We start from the raw sequence: 21396 nt of genomic DNA, 5'->3' as shown, positions 1-21396 counted from the left end.
GGTTTCAGTTATTTTCTGGTGTGTATCTGGGGAGATTTCTTAAACTGAAGAAATAAATTTACCATTGTTACCATTTATTTCTTTATTTCTTTTATAAATTGTCAATAAAGCTGATTTAGAAACCCTAGAAAGAATAGTAATAGAACATAAACTATGAATATTTAGATGGAATACTTTTGCTTACATTATTTCTAAACAGAAGGCAAAGAGAGTATGCCAAGTGACTTTGAATAGCCAATACAAGTGATATTTTTACCTCTCAAGTGATTGAGGAGGAAAAGAAACAATTTTAATAGTAGGAGAGGGAGATTTATTGGAAGTGTTGTTGATACATGGAAGGGTACTTACTGATATATATGAATTGATTAAAAAACCCACTCTCACTGAAAAGAGGAGGATTTGTTGATATTATTGAAATCTGTATTTGAATTTATTTGCATGTGTAGATTTAATGAGAGTTTCTAAATTTATTTATTATTAATAATGGAATGCTTGTATTTTTAGGTAAAATTTGGAAATACAACATTTAAGACAGATGTGTATCCCAAATCACTTAATCCTCAGTGGAATTCTGAGTGGTTCAAGTTTGAAGTAAGTATTTTTTAAGAGTTTGCCTATATCTATGTAGATGCTCTGGTTTAGATACCCTTGATGAAATAATTTCATTTCAGGCAGAAAATGAGTTTTGAGGAGTGAATTGTAGTTCTGTTTAAATACACGTGAAGCCTTTTCAGCAAACCTATCTACAGTTAGTCCTTGTTTGCTAAAGGTGTTTCATTGGCTTTTTAGGACTGTTTGTAACGATAAAATCTTGCCAGATTGGATTCAGCTCAAATGTTATTCTGAGTAATACTAAAAAAGACAAGACAGAGGTGAAAGGGGGGGGGGAAACAGCATTATGGATTAGGCTTTCAGATGTCAGTATGGGTGCAGTTTTGTTTTTTTAAAGGGGTAATTTTGAGTAGGGAAAGTTAATTGGTATTTGAAATGTTACTTTGGGTTGCAAAAATAATGCACTTGACAAAGAAGAAAATGGAGAATTCCTATGAGAAAATTACAAAATAAAGAGCTTGGGCGACATTTATCGGACACTTTCTTTTCCCATTTCCTTACGTAATAATGAGGATACTCAGCTTTTTCCTGTAATTGCTTGTGCTTTCCTGCATCTAATTCATTGATGTCTTGACATTATGCCCTGAACAAGTGTTTACATATTCTTCTTTTTTTTTTTTGTTACTGCATTTTTTATTACCTTAAAAAAATAATCATGTAATAGTATTTAGAATAAATTAATTGTTAAAACATTTGAATATATAGTACTGGTTCATTTATAGTGTTCTAAGATAATATCACAGTATAAACATGGTTGTAAATATATGTATGTGTAATGAGTGATGTAATAGCTGGTAGTGTTAGAACTATTTTAAAGCAAATATAAAATAGTAAGGTTAGGCAGATTATTAATCAACAAGGAATGCTTGATTAAGAGCATCTTTTAATGAGCAATCCATGTTGATTAAGAAAGTAGTAACTGTGGTGTTGAAATTCAATCAGGGTTTTTTTTTTTTTTATCTTTCAGTTCCTAGGGTCATTTTTGGGGGGAGGGGAAAGAGCTGATCTGTGTGGAGGGTTAACTCTGTTCATACAGAAAGGTTTTTTGACAGTAACAGAAATCTCAAAATTATCTTTTTGCATGGAAAAATGGATTTGGGAAAGAAAAGAGCCAAACAGCAACATTGGCGGAGGCGGGGAGGGGGGAAGAATTCCACATTTCAAAGAGTGGAAAAACACTTAACTGCTTAAGACATTGTAAGTGTGTGTGTGTGTGTGTAGTTTGATCTTTTTGCAAGATTAGATGTTATAATTCTGCAAACACTTACGTGAGTCATCCCATTGCATTTAGCAAACCTGATTCTTGGTTTGTGATGTTCAACACAAAAAGTTGTAGAATGTCTATCTTTGTTTGTCCTAAAAAATAGTTGAGGTATCTGTAGATGGATTATTGCATTTATTTGGAAGAGTGCATGTCTGAAATACTGAATTTTTAGAGCGGGTTATATGAAATGTCTTGTCTTATTTTAAGCCACTGACCAGTTTGGAAGGGTGAGAGTACCAATAATCATAACTTTATAACTATTATAGGAGTATAATAGTACTCTGAGATGCTTTATCTTAAATTTTCTTTTTTTTATGAAAATGTGTATTGTGGAGATGGGTAGACAATCTAGGCAATGTGACTTAAATCATGTGTAATCACTGTAATCTTGTTCTTTTGTTCTTCTCCCAGGGATAACGCTGGTTCCAGGATCTCACCAGTCTGTGAAGGGGAAAATCAAAATAAGTGAATGCGTTGTTTAGATGCAGGAAATTGAACTTACAGATTTATCTGTGTCGGGTCACTGTACATAACTAACTCTCCTCTTTTTTGCATTTGTTTTTCAGCAGTGTTTCCTAACATTTTTTTTTAAATACTCAGATTCCATTTTAATATTTGTTTCTAGGTGGATGATGAGGAGCTACAAGATGAGCCTCTCCAGATCACAGTTCTTGATCATGATACCTACAGTGCTAACGATGCTATTGGCAAAGTGTACATAGATATTGATCCTTTGCTCTATAGTGAAGCAGCTACAGTTATTTCAGGATGGTTCCCAATTTATGATACTATTCATGGTAAGACTTGCTAATTTAAAAGTAAAACAACGTTCTTTGAGATGTAGTCTGCTTCTTAAAAGCTTAATTTCTGTTCGCTGTCTTAAGAATTTTATAATAATTTTAGCCTTGGGAGCTGGAAAGCTACTTTTCTGGTGTTTTTTTCCTTGTTTCTGGCATGAGAAAATTTTTGGCTTAGTAGTTCAGACTAGTGCTTGGCAGAATGCCTTCCACAGATCTTGTGACAAGTAGAAAAAAAATCTTCACAGGGTATTTAAAATAGTTCCTGCAAAATTCAGATTAAAAAAAAGACGCAAACGTACTTCTTCTATTACCACGTGTTTACTAAAAGAATATACTTTTGCCGAAGTCACTTGGGGTGTGCCTTCCTGGGATGTTGGATAAACTTCACTTGAGTTGGAGGGACAGGATGTGACAGATCTTCAACATAAAATACAGGATGAAATTCCTTTTCCCTGCAGAAAGTATTCTCAGTGCTAGGTACATTTCATCAGAATATCTTGCAGGTATGAGAAAATGAGGTTAATGACATTTTTGCCTTTGATTTTAATGCAACACAGCTTTTGTCCCAGAAAGTCAAGGTCGTTTACAGCAATTAGCTTGCTGCTTGAATACCTTATTGCAGAACATCTGTGCGGTTGTCATTACCACCCTTGTTCATTATCCAGTGTAAATTAAATGACATAACTATGTTAAAAGCTAATTATAAATCATTGTTGGGAAATCGTGGTATTTAGTAGATGATCATTGTAACTGATGCAAAGTATTTTTTATATTTAAAACAGTTTTATTGAAGAGTGCTTTTTGAAAAATATTGCATGTATTTCTGTTACTTATCCTTTTATTCTATTCACGTTTTCCTATTGTACATTTTATTTTGAAGTTAAACTAGGTGAACAGTTGTCTCAGGATGTGTACAACTTGTATGTCAGAGAGAATTAGATTTCTATGTATTTTTCTAGATATGTTAGTATTTCACAACTTTTTCCTGTTAAGTAAAATCAGAATTCGTACATTTTCATGCCATAGCAGTAGATGCTAATTATCTTGATCCTTGGGAAACAGTAATTGATGCTTTCTTAAAAAAGTAATATGAACCTGAGGCACTTCCTGTTATAGTAACTGAAGGCTTCTTTCCGTTGGCATCTTGGAAGATAGATCTAGGTGACTTTAATGCAATAATGTCAGAGTAAATCTACAACTCTAATGCGTTTGTTTGAGTGTCATATGCTTATGTAATAAAGGCTTCTGAAGACACATCAAGAAGTTTAGTCCTCAATGTGTCAGAACCTATAATATGTGAAATGATTCTGTTATTGGGTGGGCAAAAAGAAGAAAAAGTTCAGAATAGGTAAGTGGAAAAATCAAAAAAGAATGGCTGTATGTTGAGGAAATAGTCCGTTATTTAATTGTGGCCAAAAATTAAGCTTTTTCTAAAAAGTCTGTAATACCTTATTTTTTATATATTTATTCTCATAGTCAGATGTTTTACAAACATTTACTGTGCCACTTTGTGGTTCTAGAAAGAACCATAAATTTTCTCATTGGTTTAAACTTCAGAGAGTAACTTTACTGTGATTTTTGAAACCATTTCAAGGAGAAAATGTGAAGCTTTTTGGTGTTGGTCAGAGCTTTTTCATGTGGGCAGGACCCTAGTTTCAAGGCATTTATACTCAAAGTTAGTACTGCCAACCTTTTGTGTTAAGGATATCTTGGGACAGTCACGGTGCTTAGATACTGATTTTATACCCTTCCTACATTGGTGGTCCAGGGCAAAGGAGCAGAGAGAGCATTTGCACACTGCAGCAGCGGCGGCTACTGTCGTATCAGGAGGCTGATGGCTTCTGTTTTCCCAATCCCATCTTTCTTCCGAAAGTCCTCTTTGTTGCAGCAGGTACTTGAGGACTGTTGCTTGCATAACTTCAGCCTCAAAGGCTTGGCAGAACTAGAAGCTTCCTCTGAGATGTCTCTGCAGCAGACCTAAGAGGCAAGGAAATATCTTCCTGCTCCTCTGGCCCAGGCTAGAATTGACATGTGAACTGCCAGTTGAACCGAGCGGTTCTAGCAGGGTTACAGTACATTCTTTGCAGAAAAACTAACTCATTGGTAATAGAAAGTGCATTAATTACTAATAATAGGGAGTAATTAATAGGGCTAGTATTGTATTAATTTCCGACACAGCTTTTAATTTTTCATGTTCTTTTATTGATAGGTATACGTGGAGAGATAAATGTGGTGGTGAAAGTAGATCTCTTCAATGATTTAAACAGATTTAGGCAGTCATCCTGTGGAGTCAAGTTTTTTTGCAGTAAGTAGAGGAAAAAAGTTTATTTGAACAGAAAACCTTTTTCCCCCCTTCTTTTCTTTCTTCACCTGTTCTGTCAGTTTCCCTTCTTTCAACAGCTCATTGCATAAGCCCAGTGGAGATTACATTGAAGCCAGTAGCAAATGCAGAAAATTGTTTTGTTTCGTTTGCTTTTTTTAAAATGAATTTTTAGTGTTCATATTTCAAGACAATGTAAATAACTGATTTCCCCCCCCCCCCCCCCTTATCTTTTTTAAGTTGCATGTCAGTGCATGTGCATTCGCACATTATGTTATTTTGGGTGCATATCCTGTTAAGGAGGCACAAAGTGAAAAGGTTTCATAATGGTACATGTTGTAACTGATGCACTGGACAGTTATCTTACCAGTGTTCCAGGGTCTCCCAGAACAAAACTGCTTGGGTATGTCCATGTTTTAATAGAAAATTGTGTGGATTACTTTCTGCAATCATTCACATCACTTCTTATGTGTAATTTTATGTTTTTCTTGGAATTCTTGGCTCAGACTCATGCCTTACATCTTTCATATATATATATTTTTTTTTTTTTTTTTTAACAGCTACATCTATTCCAAAGTGTTACAGAGCAGTAATAATTCATGGATTTGTAGAAGAACTTGTAGTTAATGAAGACCCGGAATACCAGTGGATAGACCGAATTCGTACACCAAGGGCATCGAATGAGGCTAGACAAAGACTTATTTCACTCATGTCAGGTATTTAGCATGTAGGCTGTAGTGGTGATTGCTGCTTTTAAAAATATTCACCATTTAAATACGTGACTTGCTTAAGTCAAGATTGTATCTGATTTTTTTTTTATTAATTAATTATGTTTATTTTTTCAGTTCACAGTGTCTTCTGTTTCCGAAGGTTCTATTGTCCTAACTGATGGCCAGTATGGCTGACTTTTTTTTTTTTTTTTTTTCCTCCTTGATGATGCCATGCAGCTGTCTAATTTGTTGGTTGTTTTTAGGAAGGTCAAAGAAACCTGTGGAACTTTCTTGAAGATGTTCTTAGCCCATATGAACAGTATTACTAGAATTTTGACTCAAACAATTAAAATAACAAACTGCTCCACCGTCTTTGAACTACTTTGTGTATATTTGTTCATATACTTCAATCTCAGATACAGTGTGTATTAATACTTATTCTACTCATCCCATCTTTTCAAAGTCAAGATAGGTTCATTGTTTCTCAGGCATACTTCTGCATTGCCTTGCATTGTTTCTGCAGGACATACCTGCAGTTCCTGGAGAGACCAGTGATTAGAGTCAGTTGATGTCTCCACAGTATCAAGTATCTTCACAGATTTTTTTTTTTTTTAATATGTGTGTGTATTACTGATGCTTATGAACAGCAATTGTGAACCAAGATCCTCCTGTTTCAGCGCCAATAGAACAGAACAAAACACCCCTGCTGTAGAGTACTTGCACATGAAGACAAGAGGCAATTAATAGATAGAGGTGGACAATATTGAAAGTGTGAGGAATACAAAGAAATGATGAAAAACAGCCACTAGAATGATAGGCAGTGGTTTCAGTTCTCTAATGGGCTCTTAATGTTGTTAGATTTCTTGTAGATACAGCTATGTTTTAAGGAAGATACTAAAAGACAAAGTGAGTAGGGTTTTGCAAGCATGTATGGAGATCTTTAGTAAGTGGGGCAAGAGATCATGGAGATGTTACTCAGTATCTTCATTAGGAAAGCCACCACGTTTTGAGGAAAAATGTGAAAAAACAATATTGTCATAACTGACATGAATTCACTTTTTATGAGGTTTTTAATATAGCTCCCCTAGTGTATCAGTTGCGTATCTCTTGCATTGCATAAATAGTGAAAGTGGATAAAGTAGCACATGTGGAAGTATTCTGCTAGATTTTATTAATATTTTTATTCATGGCAGTGGTTAAGAGTAAAACACCCAAAAGACCTCATAGCAGTACTGTTTTATGTCATGTAATATAATGTTTCACATTGCAATCATTGTTACTGGTGGCCACACCTAAAGAATCCTGAAGAAATCTGTAACTTCTGAGAATGACCCAGACTGTTTCATAGACCTGTGTCATATTATGTGTTGTGTATGTAAAAAAGAATTCAGTCTCAACCTTGGCTTGAATGGAATCCATAGCAGTTTTCACTCAGCTGGAAACTTTCATACTCTAGCTCAATCTTGGAGATCTTTCAAGACCAGTACAGGCATAATTTCAGACTCTGTTAAGAAGTTTACAATAGGAACCTGTTCTGGTAATTTTAAATCCAAGCTTCTAGAAAGCAGTAGTGATCATTTCATTCCACTTGGATTTCTTAACATCATTGACATTGTGACTGTTAGGTTACCCTCTGTGACAGCGAAGCTTTTTCAGCTTGTTAACAGGATTTTGGAGATCTTTCATTTTCATCAGAAGAGCGATTATATTTTCCACCGAGTATTACCAAGAAATCTAGCTACATAGATCAATTACCTTTTTTTTTTTCTTTTTTTTTAAAACATCCTGCTAAGTAAGCATCTATGGCAGACCGTTGTCTTATAGTTACAGCCTTTCAGTCTTTGTGTGCAGCTAATAGAGGAGAAATTGCAGTTTTTTGTTTGCAGTGAGAGTGGCGTATTTGGTATCCTGTTTTGTTTATTTGGTGTTACGTTTTGTAGATGAGGCTGCCATATTAAACACTATTAATTTAAAAAGAGCAAAGAGTATGAATTAGGTTGAAATATGCTTAAATAAGTGTAAATAAAAAATTGTAGATGCCTATCCATATGGATTTCAAAGATGCTGCATTGTTGTGAACTGTATCAAGGACTGCTTAGAAACTTGTGTGTTTCAACACACATCTTGATCATCTCTTTCTCTAAATAAGTAAAAAAGGGAAAAACTAATGAAAATAAAAGAGAAAAACATTTCTGAAATAACGTTTTGGAAATCAGAATAGATTTGGAGAAAAAAGGAAAAAAGCTATGCGCATCGTGAATATCACATGATGTTATAGGAGGCAGAGATTGTGACCAGCTGCTTGGCATAATTATGTAAGCTTGGATCTATTACCTGTTTTAACTGACTGGGTTGGCAATTCCAAAAGCAGAGGCCAAAGACCACAAAAGAGAATAGGGAAAGTTCACTGCAATTATGAGCTCTTTACCTTTTGTTTTGTAGGTGAATTGCAAAGGAAGATTGGCTTGAAGGTGCTTGAAATGAGAGGAAATGCTGTTGTTGGTTATTTGCAGTGTTTTGATTTGGAGGGAGAGTCTGGACTAGTAGTGCGAGCCATAGGAACAGCCTGCACATTGGATAAATTAAGTAACACATCAGCATTTTTACCTGCATGTAACTCCCCATCCAAAGAAATGAAGGAGTAAGTATGAATTAATAGTTTGTAGGGAAACAAGTTCCATCTCTCTTCTTTTCATACTCATTCAGTTTTACATAACTGGTGTGATTTCTTTTTTTCCCCGGAATTTGTTTTTCTTTTGTAGTTTTATTTGTCTGCAACTCAGTTTATATGCCACAATTTTGAAGTGTTTTAGGTTGGATTACTTATGTTATTTCTTTAGAAGCTGAAGTGGTAATCCTTACTTAATATGACTTTTTTGAATTTACATAGCAACGGTATTATGTATACTTGGGTTGTGATCCACCAATTTCCTAACTAATAATTAGTTCTTTGACTCTGTGTTTGTACAATAAACATTTTTGTGAGGGCTTCATATGATATATCTTCTGTTCAAGATTTTCCAAGTTCAGTACAATCAGGTTGGAGCATTTATGCTGAGCATGTAAGAAAAGATAAATGTTGAATTCAGACAGTTGTGTCAGTGATTTAGAGAATGACCCTGAAGTAGTCTCGTCTTCTCTTGTGTGCTTTGCTTTTTACTGTTGCAAAACAAGTAGGGCTATTGCAAAATCGGTAAACAGTGTACTTGCAGAGAAAACTTTTTATGATGGGAGGTAGAATTTCTTGATCTTTGTTATATCTACTGCAGCACCAAACACAGTTTGAATACAATTTTTTAATGTGCATACAAATTAATAGAAAAATACTTGCCATCTTCTTCAAATTGTTACTACTTTGTTGCTTGGATAAGTTAGTTACTTTCTGTTTGGTAGAGCGATCCAATTTCTGGAAGGAAAAAATGGCAGCAAAAAGTTTACTACTTGTGTTATGTTTCCAGATGCATTAATTGAATTAGCTGTTTTCATTAACTTGAACTGTTGTGTCATTACAATAGTAATTAGGCATTTTTGTTGTGCAGGCATCGGTATGCTCTGACTTCTCAAAATTACTGGTTTCTATTTCAAATCATAGCTTGTTTAAAATTAAGACAAGTTAAAAATTTGCCATCAAAAGAGCTTCTGGATACAATGCAGCATAAAATAACAGTCGTGATTTAAAAAAAAAAAAAAAAAAAAAAAAAGGTGGACCTGGTAACTACCAACTTAAGAAGCATTCATAAATAAATCGGTAGCTTTCACCCTGGAGCAAAATGTGGAAATTCCACCCCGCAAATAATCCACATTCAGCTTGGTGGTGGTTATTGTCAGAATCATTGTCCCTCAGTCCGAAAAACCGAATGTTTCTCAAAGCCAGCAAAATCAACTAAAACTTCTTATTCTTGGCTTTACTAACTTGATGCCCTGTTGCCAAAGAATCAATTACACATTCACAAGCTAGTGCTTAAGCTGTTCCTTTCTCTCTTTTTATTTCATCTGGACTCTTGCATGCTAGGAATTTAAATTCTTAGAGTCTGCTTAAAGTAAGAGATCTCCTCTAGCTAAACTTCCCTGAAATCATTTATAACATAACTTTGCAACCTGTTTGTATGTATTGTTTTCTTTTCTTCCACCTTGGCTGCAAATTCTCTCAGGTCTCCGCTGGTTCATCCGCCAAGCCATGGATGCCGCTCGACTCACAACAGCCCAATTCACACTGCTACTGGCTCACGACTTACTCAGAACTTCTCTGTGTCTGTTCCCACTCTCATCTACACTGGTACGAGACTGCTCAGACTCAAGAGCTGGGGAGAGGCAGGCCACAGGCACAGTGGTCGCAAAGTGCAGGCAGGCAGGCAGTGTAGGCAGGTACCACCCATCTTTTCTCCCTCATTTTCTCATGGAGACACCTTCTATTGTCAGTGAAGAACTACTCTGTGTGCAGCTGCTGAAACAAAGGCAATAGTTTCTTGAAAATGCATCGGAGTCTCTTCCACAAAGCCACACTCTTCATTTCTTTTTAACATGCTTACTTCCTAAGAAATTAAGTAAAAATAAGTTGATGTATCTGGGGAACATACATGTTTTGATTGGAGTTCATAATTGCTTTCAAGCATAATTCAGATATGGTATTTAGGTTTTAAAATGGTTCTAGGAAGGGTATGTGCCATTTGTGGAAGAGATGGGTTTAGAGAGCAGGTAAGTCAATCTGTGCATAAGTGAACTGTTTGTCAATATAGTTGTTCCCATAAAGATTCTCCTCTTTGCTCTGTTTTTAGCTGTGGCATGCTGCTGATGCTATAGGATAAGGAAACATTTTTTTTTTTTTTTTCCCCCTTAAAATGCATATGTGTGTGTATACATAAATGTATGAATATGTATAAACACAAATATAATTTGAAATCATTTTTTCTTTATTAAACTAACTCAAAGCATTGTGTATTTGACCAGATTTTTAAGCCATAAACTGTTCTCAGTTTTTTCTTTTGCATATATATAATTTTTTTGTCACATCTCATGCCTTTCATTTGGCTTAATTGTTTTGTTGTAGATTATCAGCATCTATCTGTAGAATGCTGAATGGGTAAAACAGCATTTCTTTGCCTCTGGCCTCATCCCCAGTCTCGCACCTAAGGAATAGCTGCTGGCCCTGCCCCAATCCCATCCTGGTGTTTGGATCATGCTGCTGTCAGCCAGGTCCTTTGGCACAGGATTACTGAATATGTTTCCACCTTCTTCTGGCAGGATTCCCTTCAATGAAGATCCCAATCCCAATACTCATTCATCAGGACCCTCCACCCCTCTGAAAAACCAAACCTATTCCTTTTCACCTTCCAAGTCCTACAGTCGACAGTCCTCTTCTTCTGACACAGATTTGAGTTTGACACCCAAAACTGGTAAGGCGCTTCCACCCACTTTTTGTTTTAATTTGTGTTTCTCTTTTTATATTTTCATTCAACCCCTTTTTGCTTTTTGGCATTTAAGTTATCAAAATGATGTGGAAATTGGAGACTTTAGACAGCACCCCTCAAGCTTGAAAGGGTTTCTTTAGGGTGAAAATTTAAATCCTGCCTATATTTCCACTATTCTGGATAACATTAAAATGACATTTGTAACACAACTGTATTCAAGTTGAAATAAAACATCTGAGAGCATTAAGGGAGTCCTAAGTAATTGCCTTTTTCTTATTTCCTCCATTTCATATTACAAATCATGGGAGTACATTTCTCACCACAGTATGTTAAGGACAGTGTTACTAAAACTATGTAGTCATCAAGCCTAATGTGTTGTGCTATAAGTATATTGTATACATTTCTCTGATTTTTAACTCCTCTTTGCAAATGCGATACTAGAAATGTAGCAGCTGCTGTCTTTTTTTTCTCCTTGGTATACAAAAATGGCTTTACACACACGGTATACATTTTGAAAGTAACTTAAGTTATACTCCAGCCATCTTCAAAAGCATTTTTCTTTCTCCATTGGGCTATCATAATTTCTTCAACTTGTTTCCTTCCTCATTTTTTAGTCTGTGGTTAGAATTATGTTGGTAGTAATGTCAGCACAACTCAAAGAATTATTGTTTGTTTATTCTCCATTATGTGACCTATGCCTTGAGTTTTACTACCATAGGGCAAATTATTTTGCAGAATTGTTTATAAAAGTTTGGTTGCATTTTAAATGGTGTTTTAAATTGTGGTATTTGAAGCTCAGAACATTCTTGTCTCCATCTAATCTAGTCAATTTTTAAGCATATTAAAGCAGTTGATTCAGCTTCTTGATAGCACCCCTTTCAAGAATTTTTCCAAGCAGATAAGTTAAATGTTGCATTTGAATGCAGTTATATTAAATATTTTACCCAGTTTATTCCCTAGATATCTGTTAAAAAATGTTCCCAATTAGGAAGCTGTCTTTTTTAGTACTATCTTCTCTGTCCTGTTTTTAAAAAAACAGCGAGCAAAAGCACGCTTTTTTTTTTTTTTTGGTCCTTTTGTGTAAATGATAACTGTTTTGTGGATAACTTATGGTGGTCACTTGTTTAAAGGACCTACAAATATAACTGGATGTTTATTACGTAGGAGAACCACAAATTAATGTATTTGGTTTACTGAATATTTGGAAACCTGTTTCTTTTGATCAGTTTTTCTGTGGTAAGAATCATGTCGAGTAAAGGATTTAAATGTTACATGGATGGTCATCTTTATAGATGTAAATGTTCTGAATTCATGAAGGTGGCAGCTCATTGTGAATTTGTCAAGTTTTTAAAGCGGCAACCTTATATAATCTCTGGCAATGTTACGTAGGTGGAAGGACCCTCTCCTCTTCAGTCAGTTCATTCAGAACTGAAACAGATTGGGTCATCAGTACCTCTTATTTTGGGGGGATTTTTCAAGTATATAAAGATATTTTTTAGCTATCTTTTTAGTATTAAAGCTAACAGCGGGCATGCTTTTGCTTACTAGCACTGTCTTTTTAGCAGCTTTTAACTCTGCTACTGAAACTTGCCTTAAGAGGATTTGCTGGTTGCATTTAAAAATTCTGTATCTAAGTGTTACAGGCTAGATTTTGAATCTTAATAGCTTAAAAGCACAGTATCTCTTGAGTCATTTGTTTCACCTGTTACCAAAAATTTGATGATGTGCAGAAGATACTTCCATAATATACTAAATTCAGTATGTTGTTGTTAGCAATCACTGTATATGTTTAGACCTCTGTTTTCATTTCCTAAGACTGTTACTGAGTTGGAATATTTCAGTGTGAAAGTTGGTGATGTTAGTGTTTAAAAAAAAAAAAAAAGGCAAACGTGACACATTAAACATTACCAAATTTGAGATACCCATTACTCACATTGGCTGATGTGAAAAATGAAGTATTTTCTGATGTTTCTGCAGGACGTTATTTTCCTCTATTTCTCAGTCAGGTAGCTAGTGTGTTCATGTGTTTGAGATGGAGACTAACCTGGAAAAAGAGTGCAGATACCACAATTTCACAATATGAATAATTAAATAGAGGAGACTGAAACTTGGATCTACTTAAACATCTAGTTTTCAGTAGCTCCAAACCAGGAGAATATTACCTTAATGTCTTTTATAAAATACAATTGTGATTGTGTTATCCGTTCTGGTCTATACCTGGTCTAAATATGAGGGGAAATTATTCTGTGCTGAGAAAGCTTGTTTTGGTTTGAAGTTCGATGACTTCTGTGAATAGTGATATATTTTATGCCACTGCAAACTAACAGAATATCAGGCTGATGAAAAGCATGACATATTTTAATCAGGTAATACATTTTGATGTGACATAATATATGTTTGGAGGAAATTGAGAAGGTGGGAACTCCTTTTCTTTGTGGGATCTCTACAAGATTCATGACTCTAAAAATCATAAACAAATCCATGACTTCTCTGGAAAATAACTTTTTACACCTAAGTAATGAAAGTAATCAAATGTGTGAGAAGACTGTGTTATTTAGCCTTTACTCCATAGTATTTGTTATCAAATTTTGTATAAAATTTAAAATAAATGTTAGATTGCCATGGCTTTTAAAAAAAAAATTTTCAAAATTTAATCAGGTCATGATTTTTGAGAACATGCTTCTCATTCACATTGTGGAGCCGTATTGTCATTCCGTTTCTTTGTTTGTTGAGAAATAATTCAGCAGTAAGTGCTGGTTCATTTGGAGAAAAAAAAAAATGCTTCATTTTGATTTCTTCCGTCTGTTTTTTTTAGTCATCTTCTGAATCTACATCTCTCTGTCTCTATTACTTTCCTCCACAGCACCTTCCCCACAGGGACCTAGGATTTTCCTGTTTCCCAGCTCCCCTACACTCTCTTGTGATTCCCCACATCTTAAAAAGTCCTGTCTCCTCCTCTCGGGGTCTAGCCTTAACCCTCTACACTCTAGCCATGTCAGCCCAGTTGTTCTGAGGAAAAGTGTTTCTTTCACTGAAGAGCTGCTTCTGGCTGCTTCTGGTAGGATCAATCTATTATGGCCTTTTAAACAAACTTTTAAGAAAATGTTGTTGTTATTTGATACGGGGGCATTTAACACACAGCCTTCTAGAACCCTATGTTTTTGTTCAGTTAGCCTCTGAAAACTGCTGGCTACATGACTATTCATACCATCTCTCACCTCTGCCCCAGAAGCTTGAAATGGCTTCAGAACTTCTTATAGGATTTGAAACATGTAGTTTATGCTACAGAACTTTCTCCTTTTCCCTCGCAAAATTTCCTTTGGCAATTGGACTAAAATAATTTACTTTTTTTTTAATCCCTCTCATTCTCTTCACTTTGTTGTTCCTATATTTTGCATGGAACAAGCACTTGCTCATTAATTCATTCATAATTTATTGAAATAATGGCTATCAGATGGCTAGCAACTGTGCTCTTTAATGTTCTAAACAAAGCCTGTACAAAGTTTTTATTTGTACTGCTTCCTTTTCCATTTCACTGACATGCATTATTTTCATAGATTTAAATTAAATAGTTGATATTACTGCTTTTTTCTGTAGAAACTATTTTGATTAGTTTACATTTTTTGAGTTTGTTTCATGTCCAGTATTTATGCTGTGTTTGTCTGTATTTACTATTGTATAGTCCCTGACAATGATGTTTAGAATCAATGCCAAATAGTAAAAGCACATTAATCTTGTTTAATGGGACTATACAGATACTAATATTTTTGTTTCCTTATCCAAGAACAGCTAAAAATATTTTTAAAAAATTATAGTATTTTATATATAATTATATGGTAATGATAGTCTAGTAATTTTTGAAAATGTTAGGAATTAATTAACATACATTATTAAGTCCAGTATTATTTCCAGATCTCCCAGTCTTTGGTTAAAACAAATAACTGCACTATGATGTATATGTACAATCTCATTCATGTTTATTAGATGCTTGATCAGAAGAAAAAAAAAAACTAGCAAGGAACTGTTACGTTAAATTAGTTATAAATTCTGTAAAGAAAACCTTGGCTTCATTCATAACTGTTTGCACTGTAGCGTTTGTATTTCATCCTGCTCCTGACACTCTTTTTTTGTTCTTTATCCTGTGCTTTCCTATACAACTTAGGTGTTTATTTTTGCTTTGTCAAGTTAGCACTGATGGTTTTAGATACGAGAAATACCAATGATAGTATGTTTTTAGGCATGAAGTATTACTAAGAGAATCTGATTCACCAGCATTGTGTTTACTTTAGGAAAAACACAATCTTGGTATGTGTTTATTTTTTACTTTTGTGATTTCTAACTGTAGAGGAAATAACTTACTGTCATACATATAACCTGCATCTTGACTCAGTTAAGAGTACAGTTCCTTGATAACAGATAATTTAATAGCAAAGATATTTGTGTATCTGATAAACTTTGATCTCTTCAGAAAAGCTCCTGTATTGGGGGGTAGGAGTGGGAGTAAAATACGTGGAAGAAGGAAAGAGAGAATTACTTGTATTATGCAAAACTGGAGTTTATTTCTTATTTTCATTTACAGATAATCTGCAGGTTATGTGTGTGCATATATAGTAATCAAATAAGTGTGGCAGTTTTAAATGCTGAGCAGTAGTCCTTAGCTTATTTGAATGAATCAGATGAGTGAATATTTCATTGCATAGATATTAAAGAAAATAAAAATAATTGGTAATTTTTTTTCAGAGTTTATATTTCAAATCAAAGGATGTGCATTGCCTTTGCAATTTTCTTTTCGGTCCCAATCATGCATTATATAGCTACTGCTGTAATTGTGTATACAGTCTCCTCCCAGTTAGGAAAGGTGATTTAGTTACTCCGAAACTCTCAGAAAGCCAGATTTTTATTACTTTTTTAATTTTTTTTTTAAACTGATAATGATAGTAGAGAGAGAGACTATAGAGTCATCTGGCAGAGAGGCATTGTTCAACAGTCTGGAATTAATGGTGACATTTCAGCCCTTTTTGATAAGGCCTGAAAATCTGATTATGTAGAAACTTTCTGTTAAAGGCAGAGAAGGTAGATCTATATTGAAAGCATAGGCAAAACTCCCAACAGTAACAAGAAAAAAAAAAAAAGGTAGTTATATGTCATAGGAAAGAATTGCAAGCCCAGATCTTTAAGTCTTTGTATTTTGAAGTTTTTTTTTAAATTCAGGTTGACAGCAGAAAAAGATCTTAGATCACAGGGGTTTTGTCTGAATGATAAAAAAACCACTGCTAGTCATGTGAAAGCCAAACCCCAAACAGTCCCCCCCAAGCCCAAATTAAACTGTGATGCTCAGCATTTCATTTCTGAAAATTTAAATTATGGGCATAATTTGACTGTTTTCAGTGACTATTATGTATATTTTAAAATCAAAGTTTGATTACAAATTATAATATATGTTTCTTTGAATGTCGTTTGTACTGATACTCTTCAGGAATGGGCAGTGGGAGTGCTGGAAAAGAAGGGGGGCCATTTAAAACTCTTTTAAGACAACAGACTCAGTCAGCTCTGGAACAAAGGGTAAGGCATTTTATACTTACATTGCTGATCTACTAAAGTGAAAACTTAGCTTGTAGTAAGTTAAATGTTTCCTGTTACTTTCTGTTTAAAAATACATGTAACTTTTAGGTCAGAAAATGTACTGAAAATATTGAACATTTAATAGCCATTTTATATATAAATTATTTAAATTTTAATGTTACTAAAGCATTAAGAAAAGTGGAGCAACTAACTGTAATGTGCACAGCACTCAAGTGATTACAGTTGGTGGTGTAAGAAACAGAGCAAAAATTACTGCTGTTTAGTCTCTTGAAGTTATTGATGCGTGTGTAAGTGTACTATTTTACCATCATGTATTAAGTTTTTACAGAAGCCAAATTCAGAAACATTGGAATAGCTTTAAACAAGGAGAAAATCCATTTATAATTGTGAAAACTTTCAGTTTTGAAAAATAGAGTTGGCGCATAATTTGGCCTTCGTTCCACTACATGAAAAGGTGTGCATGTAGCCTTTAAAAAATGGTAACTTACACAAACCTAAATCACTTCCCAAGCAATAAAAGGGCTTTATAGATTTACAGCCTTTTGAAGAACCTCTATAGGACTAAAAATGTGATCTGTTGTTATGCCAAATAGACTGTATAATAAAAATAGTGGTTATAATTCTTTGTTTAAACTTTGGAATGAGTCCTTGCAACTTTTTTTTAATAGGTTATATACTGCTTTTGTCAAAATGTTATTAGTGAGGTGTCTTGAAGGCAGAAATGTGAATGTTTTCCTATTCAGAAATAACTTCTAGTTTAATTACAATTTCTGGCTACCTGAACTAATTACATAGAACCATATATGTTTGTTGAAAACAAAATCAGCTATGTCTGTGAAATATAAGTGAATAGCTACTATTTCGAGTAAGTGGATGATTCTCTTCTCATTTTTTGTGTTATCGATTGCTAAGGGAGGATCGCCTCATAGGTTCTGTAGAAGGCGGGTATGTTCCAAAACATTGTGTGACTCTTTTTGTAGCCCTTTATTCTTGTATTGAGGATTTCTAAACAATTATTTGAAATATTTTGATTTTCTTTTTTGTAAGGTTTTGCAGATTTCTTTGTAATCTTGTTTATGCAGGATTTTTAAATATTTGTTACATTATTTTCAAGAGCATTTATCGGATGGGAATATTTTTGCTTAATATTTTGCATGTTGATACATTTCCATTAACATTTTAATTTCTCTTTAATTACAAATCCATGGCTTTTTGTTTTTAATGTTTTAGTTTTTAAAGCATTTTTTTCAAAGAGCCTTTTCTCTCTTTACCTTTGTTTTTGCTAGCTTTTCAGACATTTCATGGCTGATGTGTTATTTCCTTAGGAAGCTTTTTAAAAATAATTGAAAATGTAAATTAAGAGCACTTAATGCATTTTTAGAGCTTGAATTATTTGCACATTGTTTTGATAAGGCCTGTGTATGGTCTGGTGGAAAAAAAATACAGTAAAATGGGATGGAAACAGGTTGAGTCTGTTATTGATGATGATGTAGCAAAGCATGCAGACTGTTAATTGATACAAAAAATATGTTCCTGCTGTCTTTCTGAAAATTTCATATTGGATCTGTTTTTGCTATGGTTACGTCTTGTGGTCACCTTAAGGTTGAGTTATTAACTAGAATGAATAACACAAGTTGTTTTGTCTGTTTCAATATTGCACACATAAATAGTGCATTCTAGTTACCTGTCTGGATTAGTTAGGGTAGCGCTTATTTGGGAAAACAAAGAATAAATGCAATATGTATAATATAGTTCCACATGTATTAGATACATGGTAAGTTCTTTTGATTCTTAGTACAGTTTATTTGGGTATATGGTAGTGCTAAGGCATATTAAACCCTATTCATTTAACTGGATGTCTCCACAGCTTTTTTTTTAATCAAATGTGTTTTTAATGTGTTACTTAAATAACCCTAATTGCAAATGAGAACGGGTTTTGTTGGAGCGGTAATATTACTCGATTTCTTCTGGTAAAATATACCAGCTATGGAAAACTCACATACATGTTATGTTGTACTTTAATATATTTTTAGCAATTCACAGGATGCCTGTTGATAGCAAGTGTAACTCTAGCACAGCTATCTTTGTGTATATTTTTATCTATAAAAGTGTATGTTGTATTTCCATCAGTGGGAAAATTTGAGCTTACTCATAAAAAAATTAGCCTACATTTTTGTAGAAATGGCCAAATGCTGCTCTTGATGGTATTTTGTATCTCTGAGCTCAGCTTGGACAAACACTGTTTTATTCCTCCATGTTTGCATTCTGCAAGTGCTTGAGATCTTTACTACTGCCTTTTCAAAATGGAGATCTGTTGGTCTTCATCTCTGAAGAGCACTGCTAGATAACTGTTGTGTTAGAGTGCAGTTCTCTCTGTGATTCTTTTGGCTGAAATGCCGACTCAAGCAACTTTTCTTTCCAGCAGCTTCTTGTTACTATCCAGCCCAGAGATGGCACAGTGGATGTGCTTAGAATAAAAATAATTCAACCAGGAAATTAACAGTATATTAATGTGGACCAGTTCCCTACTCTGGTTCAGCCCAAAAAGCTCTATGAACACACCTGAGCATTACGAGCATTATCTGAGGGAGTGGTGCAATGATGGGAATGAATGAATGAATGGCTGGAAGGGACTCTTGAGAACTGCTTCAGCTGCTGCTAACACCACATGATATGTGTGTGTGTAGCCTTGTTCCATGTGCTTTTCATTATTTTGTGTGTCTTTGTATGAAATGTAGTTAAAAAAGAATACTAGCAATACATGTATGCATATACACAAACATTTTTAAACATTGTATTAAAAAAATATTTATGAGGATTTTATTGTAACCTTATCAAACTTTCCCCAAATACCAACTATAACATCTTTATGTAGTTGCAAGGATTAAACCAGTGACAGCTCTTTCAGGGTCTATGCAGTCAGTGACTCTGAAATGGCATAGTGAATTGGTATTGGTAAAAGGATTGACCATCTTCAGTTGTAGCTTGGAAACTTTAAGCTTATTGTGTCTTCTCACATGCGGGAATACTCTGTGCTTGCATCACCGTGATTGCAGTAATAGAGGAGATTTGTAATATGGAAACACTGCGTCTGGTTCTTACAGAATCTCTGTTTTCCATGCAATAAGCATAGCTTTATAATTTTTAAGTATTACAGGTTACCACGTGTAATTGAGGCTGGAACTTGTGTTTGAGTAATATAATAGTAAAAAAACCCAAATCCTCTAAATGAGCTTAAAGGGGGAAAAAAAGCCATCGTACGAAGTGATGGCATTCCATCTGCGTCAGAATGAATGAGACATTATTAATGGAATAAGAGCATGTCAGAATGGCTCAGTCAGTTACCCAGGTTTGCCTGTCGCTGAAATTAACTGATAGGACATAGGTCTAATTTTAGCATGTATCATAATACAGACTTGCAAGTATCGATACATTGATTGAGATAAAGCCATGTTACTATTTTAAAGTTTTATTCCTGGTTTGTAGTGTAGGGAATCAGGCAAACTGGAAGTCTGAACATGTTAAAATTACTTGCAGTACACAGCCTTACGAAAATGAACAAAAAATGAAAGTAATTTCTGAATCTCCATATAGATTAAAGAGCATTGGATTTGCTTATGCTTTAGAGCATGGAGTATCATTCACTTTGTTCACTACATACTACTTTAGCACAATGTAAGTGTGAGTATATATGTATATATAAAATACAAATGTAGTATGGGCTTAATGGAATTTCATACAGGTGGCATGCAGTAGACATTGATTTCTGTGTTTCTGGGAAAGCTAATTATTTTTAATGTCATTAATGTTGGATAACTATATTCAAGGGACAGAGCAAATGTGTATGTTATATATTTAAATGTAAGTTAGGCAGAATGAATGTCATGGAATTATACAGGGACAGATATTATCAGTATGCTTGTGAATCACTGAACAGTTGATATTACAGAACCACAGTGAAGGAGGGTTCTGACAAAGTGTTGATATACTGTACTGCATTTTTTCCATTTTTCGTCATGAAAGATGTACAGAAGAGGAGTTCAGACTGTGTTGTAGTCAGAGCTTTCTGACTGTTCTGATAACCTGCAAAGCACTTTGATCTGTTAGAACCTTCTGGATGAATCTTGATGCAGCCCTCTCTAGAGATCCATTGGTGATCCTGAAGACAGATTAGTCAAGCAGGTTTGCAGAGTCCTGTGGTGAAATCTTCCTGCTTTTTAATTGCATCATAAGGCACAACTGCAGGTTCTAGTGGTTTTTGGGATTGGTTTGGTTTGGGTTTGTTTGTTTTTCCTTCTGGTTGTTGATACTGTGGTTGCTGATTTCAAAGTTTGCCTCTTACTTTTGAAAGTCTAAGCCAAACGAAAATCTAGAAAACTTGAAGTTTGCAGGACCTTTTAAAAGTTGTAAGAGTTCTAGTAACAAGGGTGGCAAGAATTCTGAAGTATTAATTTTTAAATCTACATTGGACTTAAGTTTAAGAGGACTTTTCATGCCATGTATTGCTGGAAGAACTGTGATCCTCATTTAATCTGCAGCATGTACACTGTTTAGGTAGAAGCTCAGTTGAACTGTACTTTTGCAAGTTCTTCAAGTATGTGAGAAAGGAATCTGTACGGTACTTTCTCTCATAAAATTATGGTGTTTATTTTTTCCATTTAACCAATCATCATGACTATATAAACCATGATTGCATGAT

The 21396-nt window shown here is 34.5% G+C and overlaps 1 protein-coding gene across 24 annotated transcripts in view; it reads left to right on the top strand.

The window, feature by feature from the left end:
• C2CD5 (C2 calcium dependent domain containing 5) overlaps positions 1-21396 on the top strand; it is a 70557-nt gene that overhangs the window by 4146 nt on the left and 45015 nt on the right. For 7 of the 24 annotated variants that reach the window (XM_052790470.1, XM_052790467.1, XM_052790465.1 and 4 more), the window contains exons 3-9: positions 505-591; positions 2502-2673; positions 4886-4981; positions 5557-5712; positions 8149-8347; positions 10948-11099; positions 16591-16676. In XM_052790470.1, the coding sequence (XP_052646430.1) occupies positions 505-591; positions 2502-2673; positions 4886-4981; positions 5557-5712; positions 8149-8347; positions 10948-11099; positions 16591-16676 (948 nt within the window). Of the gene's footprint in view, positions 1-504; positions 592-2501; positions 2674-4885; positions 4982-5556; positions 5713-8148; positions 8348-9857; positions 9983-10947; positions 11100-13977; positions 14173-16590; positions 16677-17609; positions 17643-21396 lie in introns of those variants that run through there. The other 17 variants (XM_052790471.1, XM_052790466.1, XM_052790464.1 and 14 more) reach the window with 5 other exon arrangements.

The sequence above is a fragment of the Harpia harpyja genome, chromosome 6 (assembly GCF_026419915.1).
Source record: "Harpia harpyja isolate bHarHar1 chromosome 6, bHarHar1 primary haplotype, whole genome shotgun sequence".
In the NCBI taxonomy this organism is placed as follows: Eukaryota; Metazoa; Chordata; class Aves; order Accipitriformes; family Accipitridae; genus Harpia; species Harpia harpyja.
Note: the sequence above shows the minus strand (reverse complement) of the source record. Positions and strands in the feature narration are given on the sequence as shown.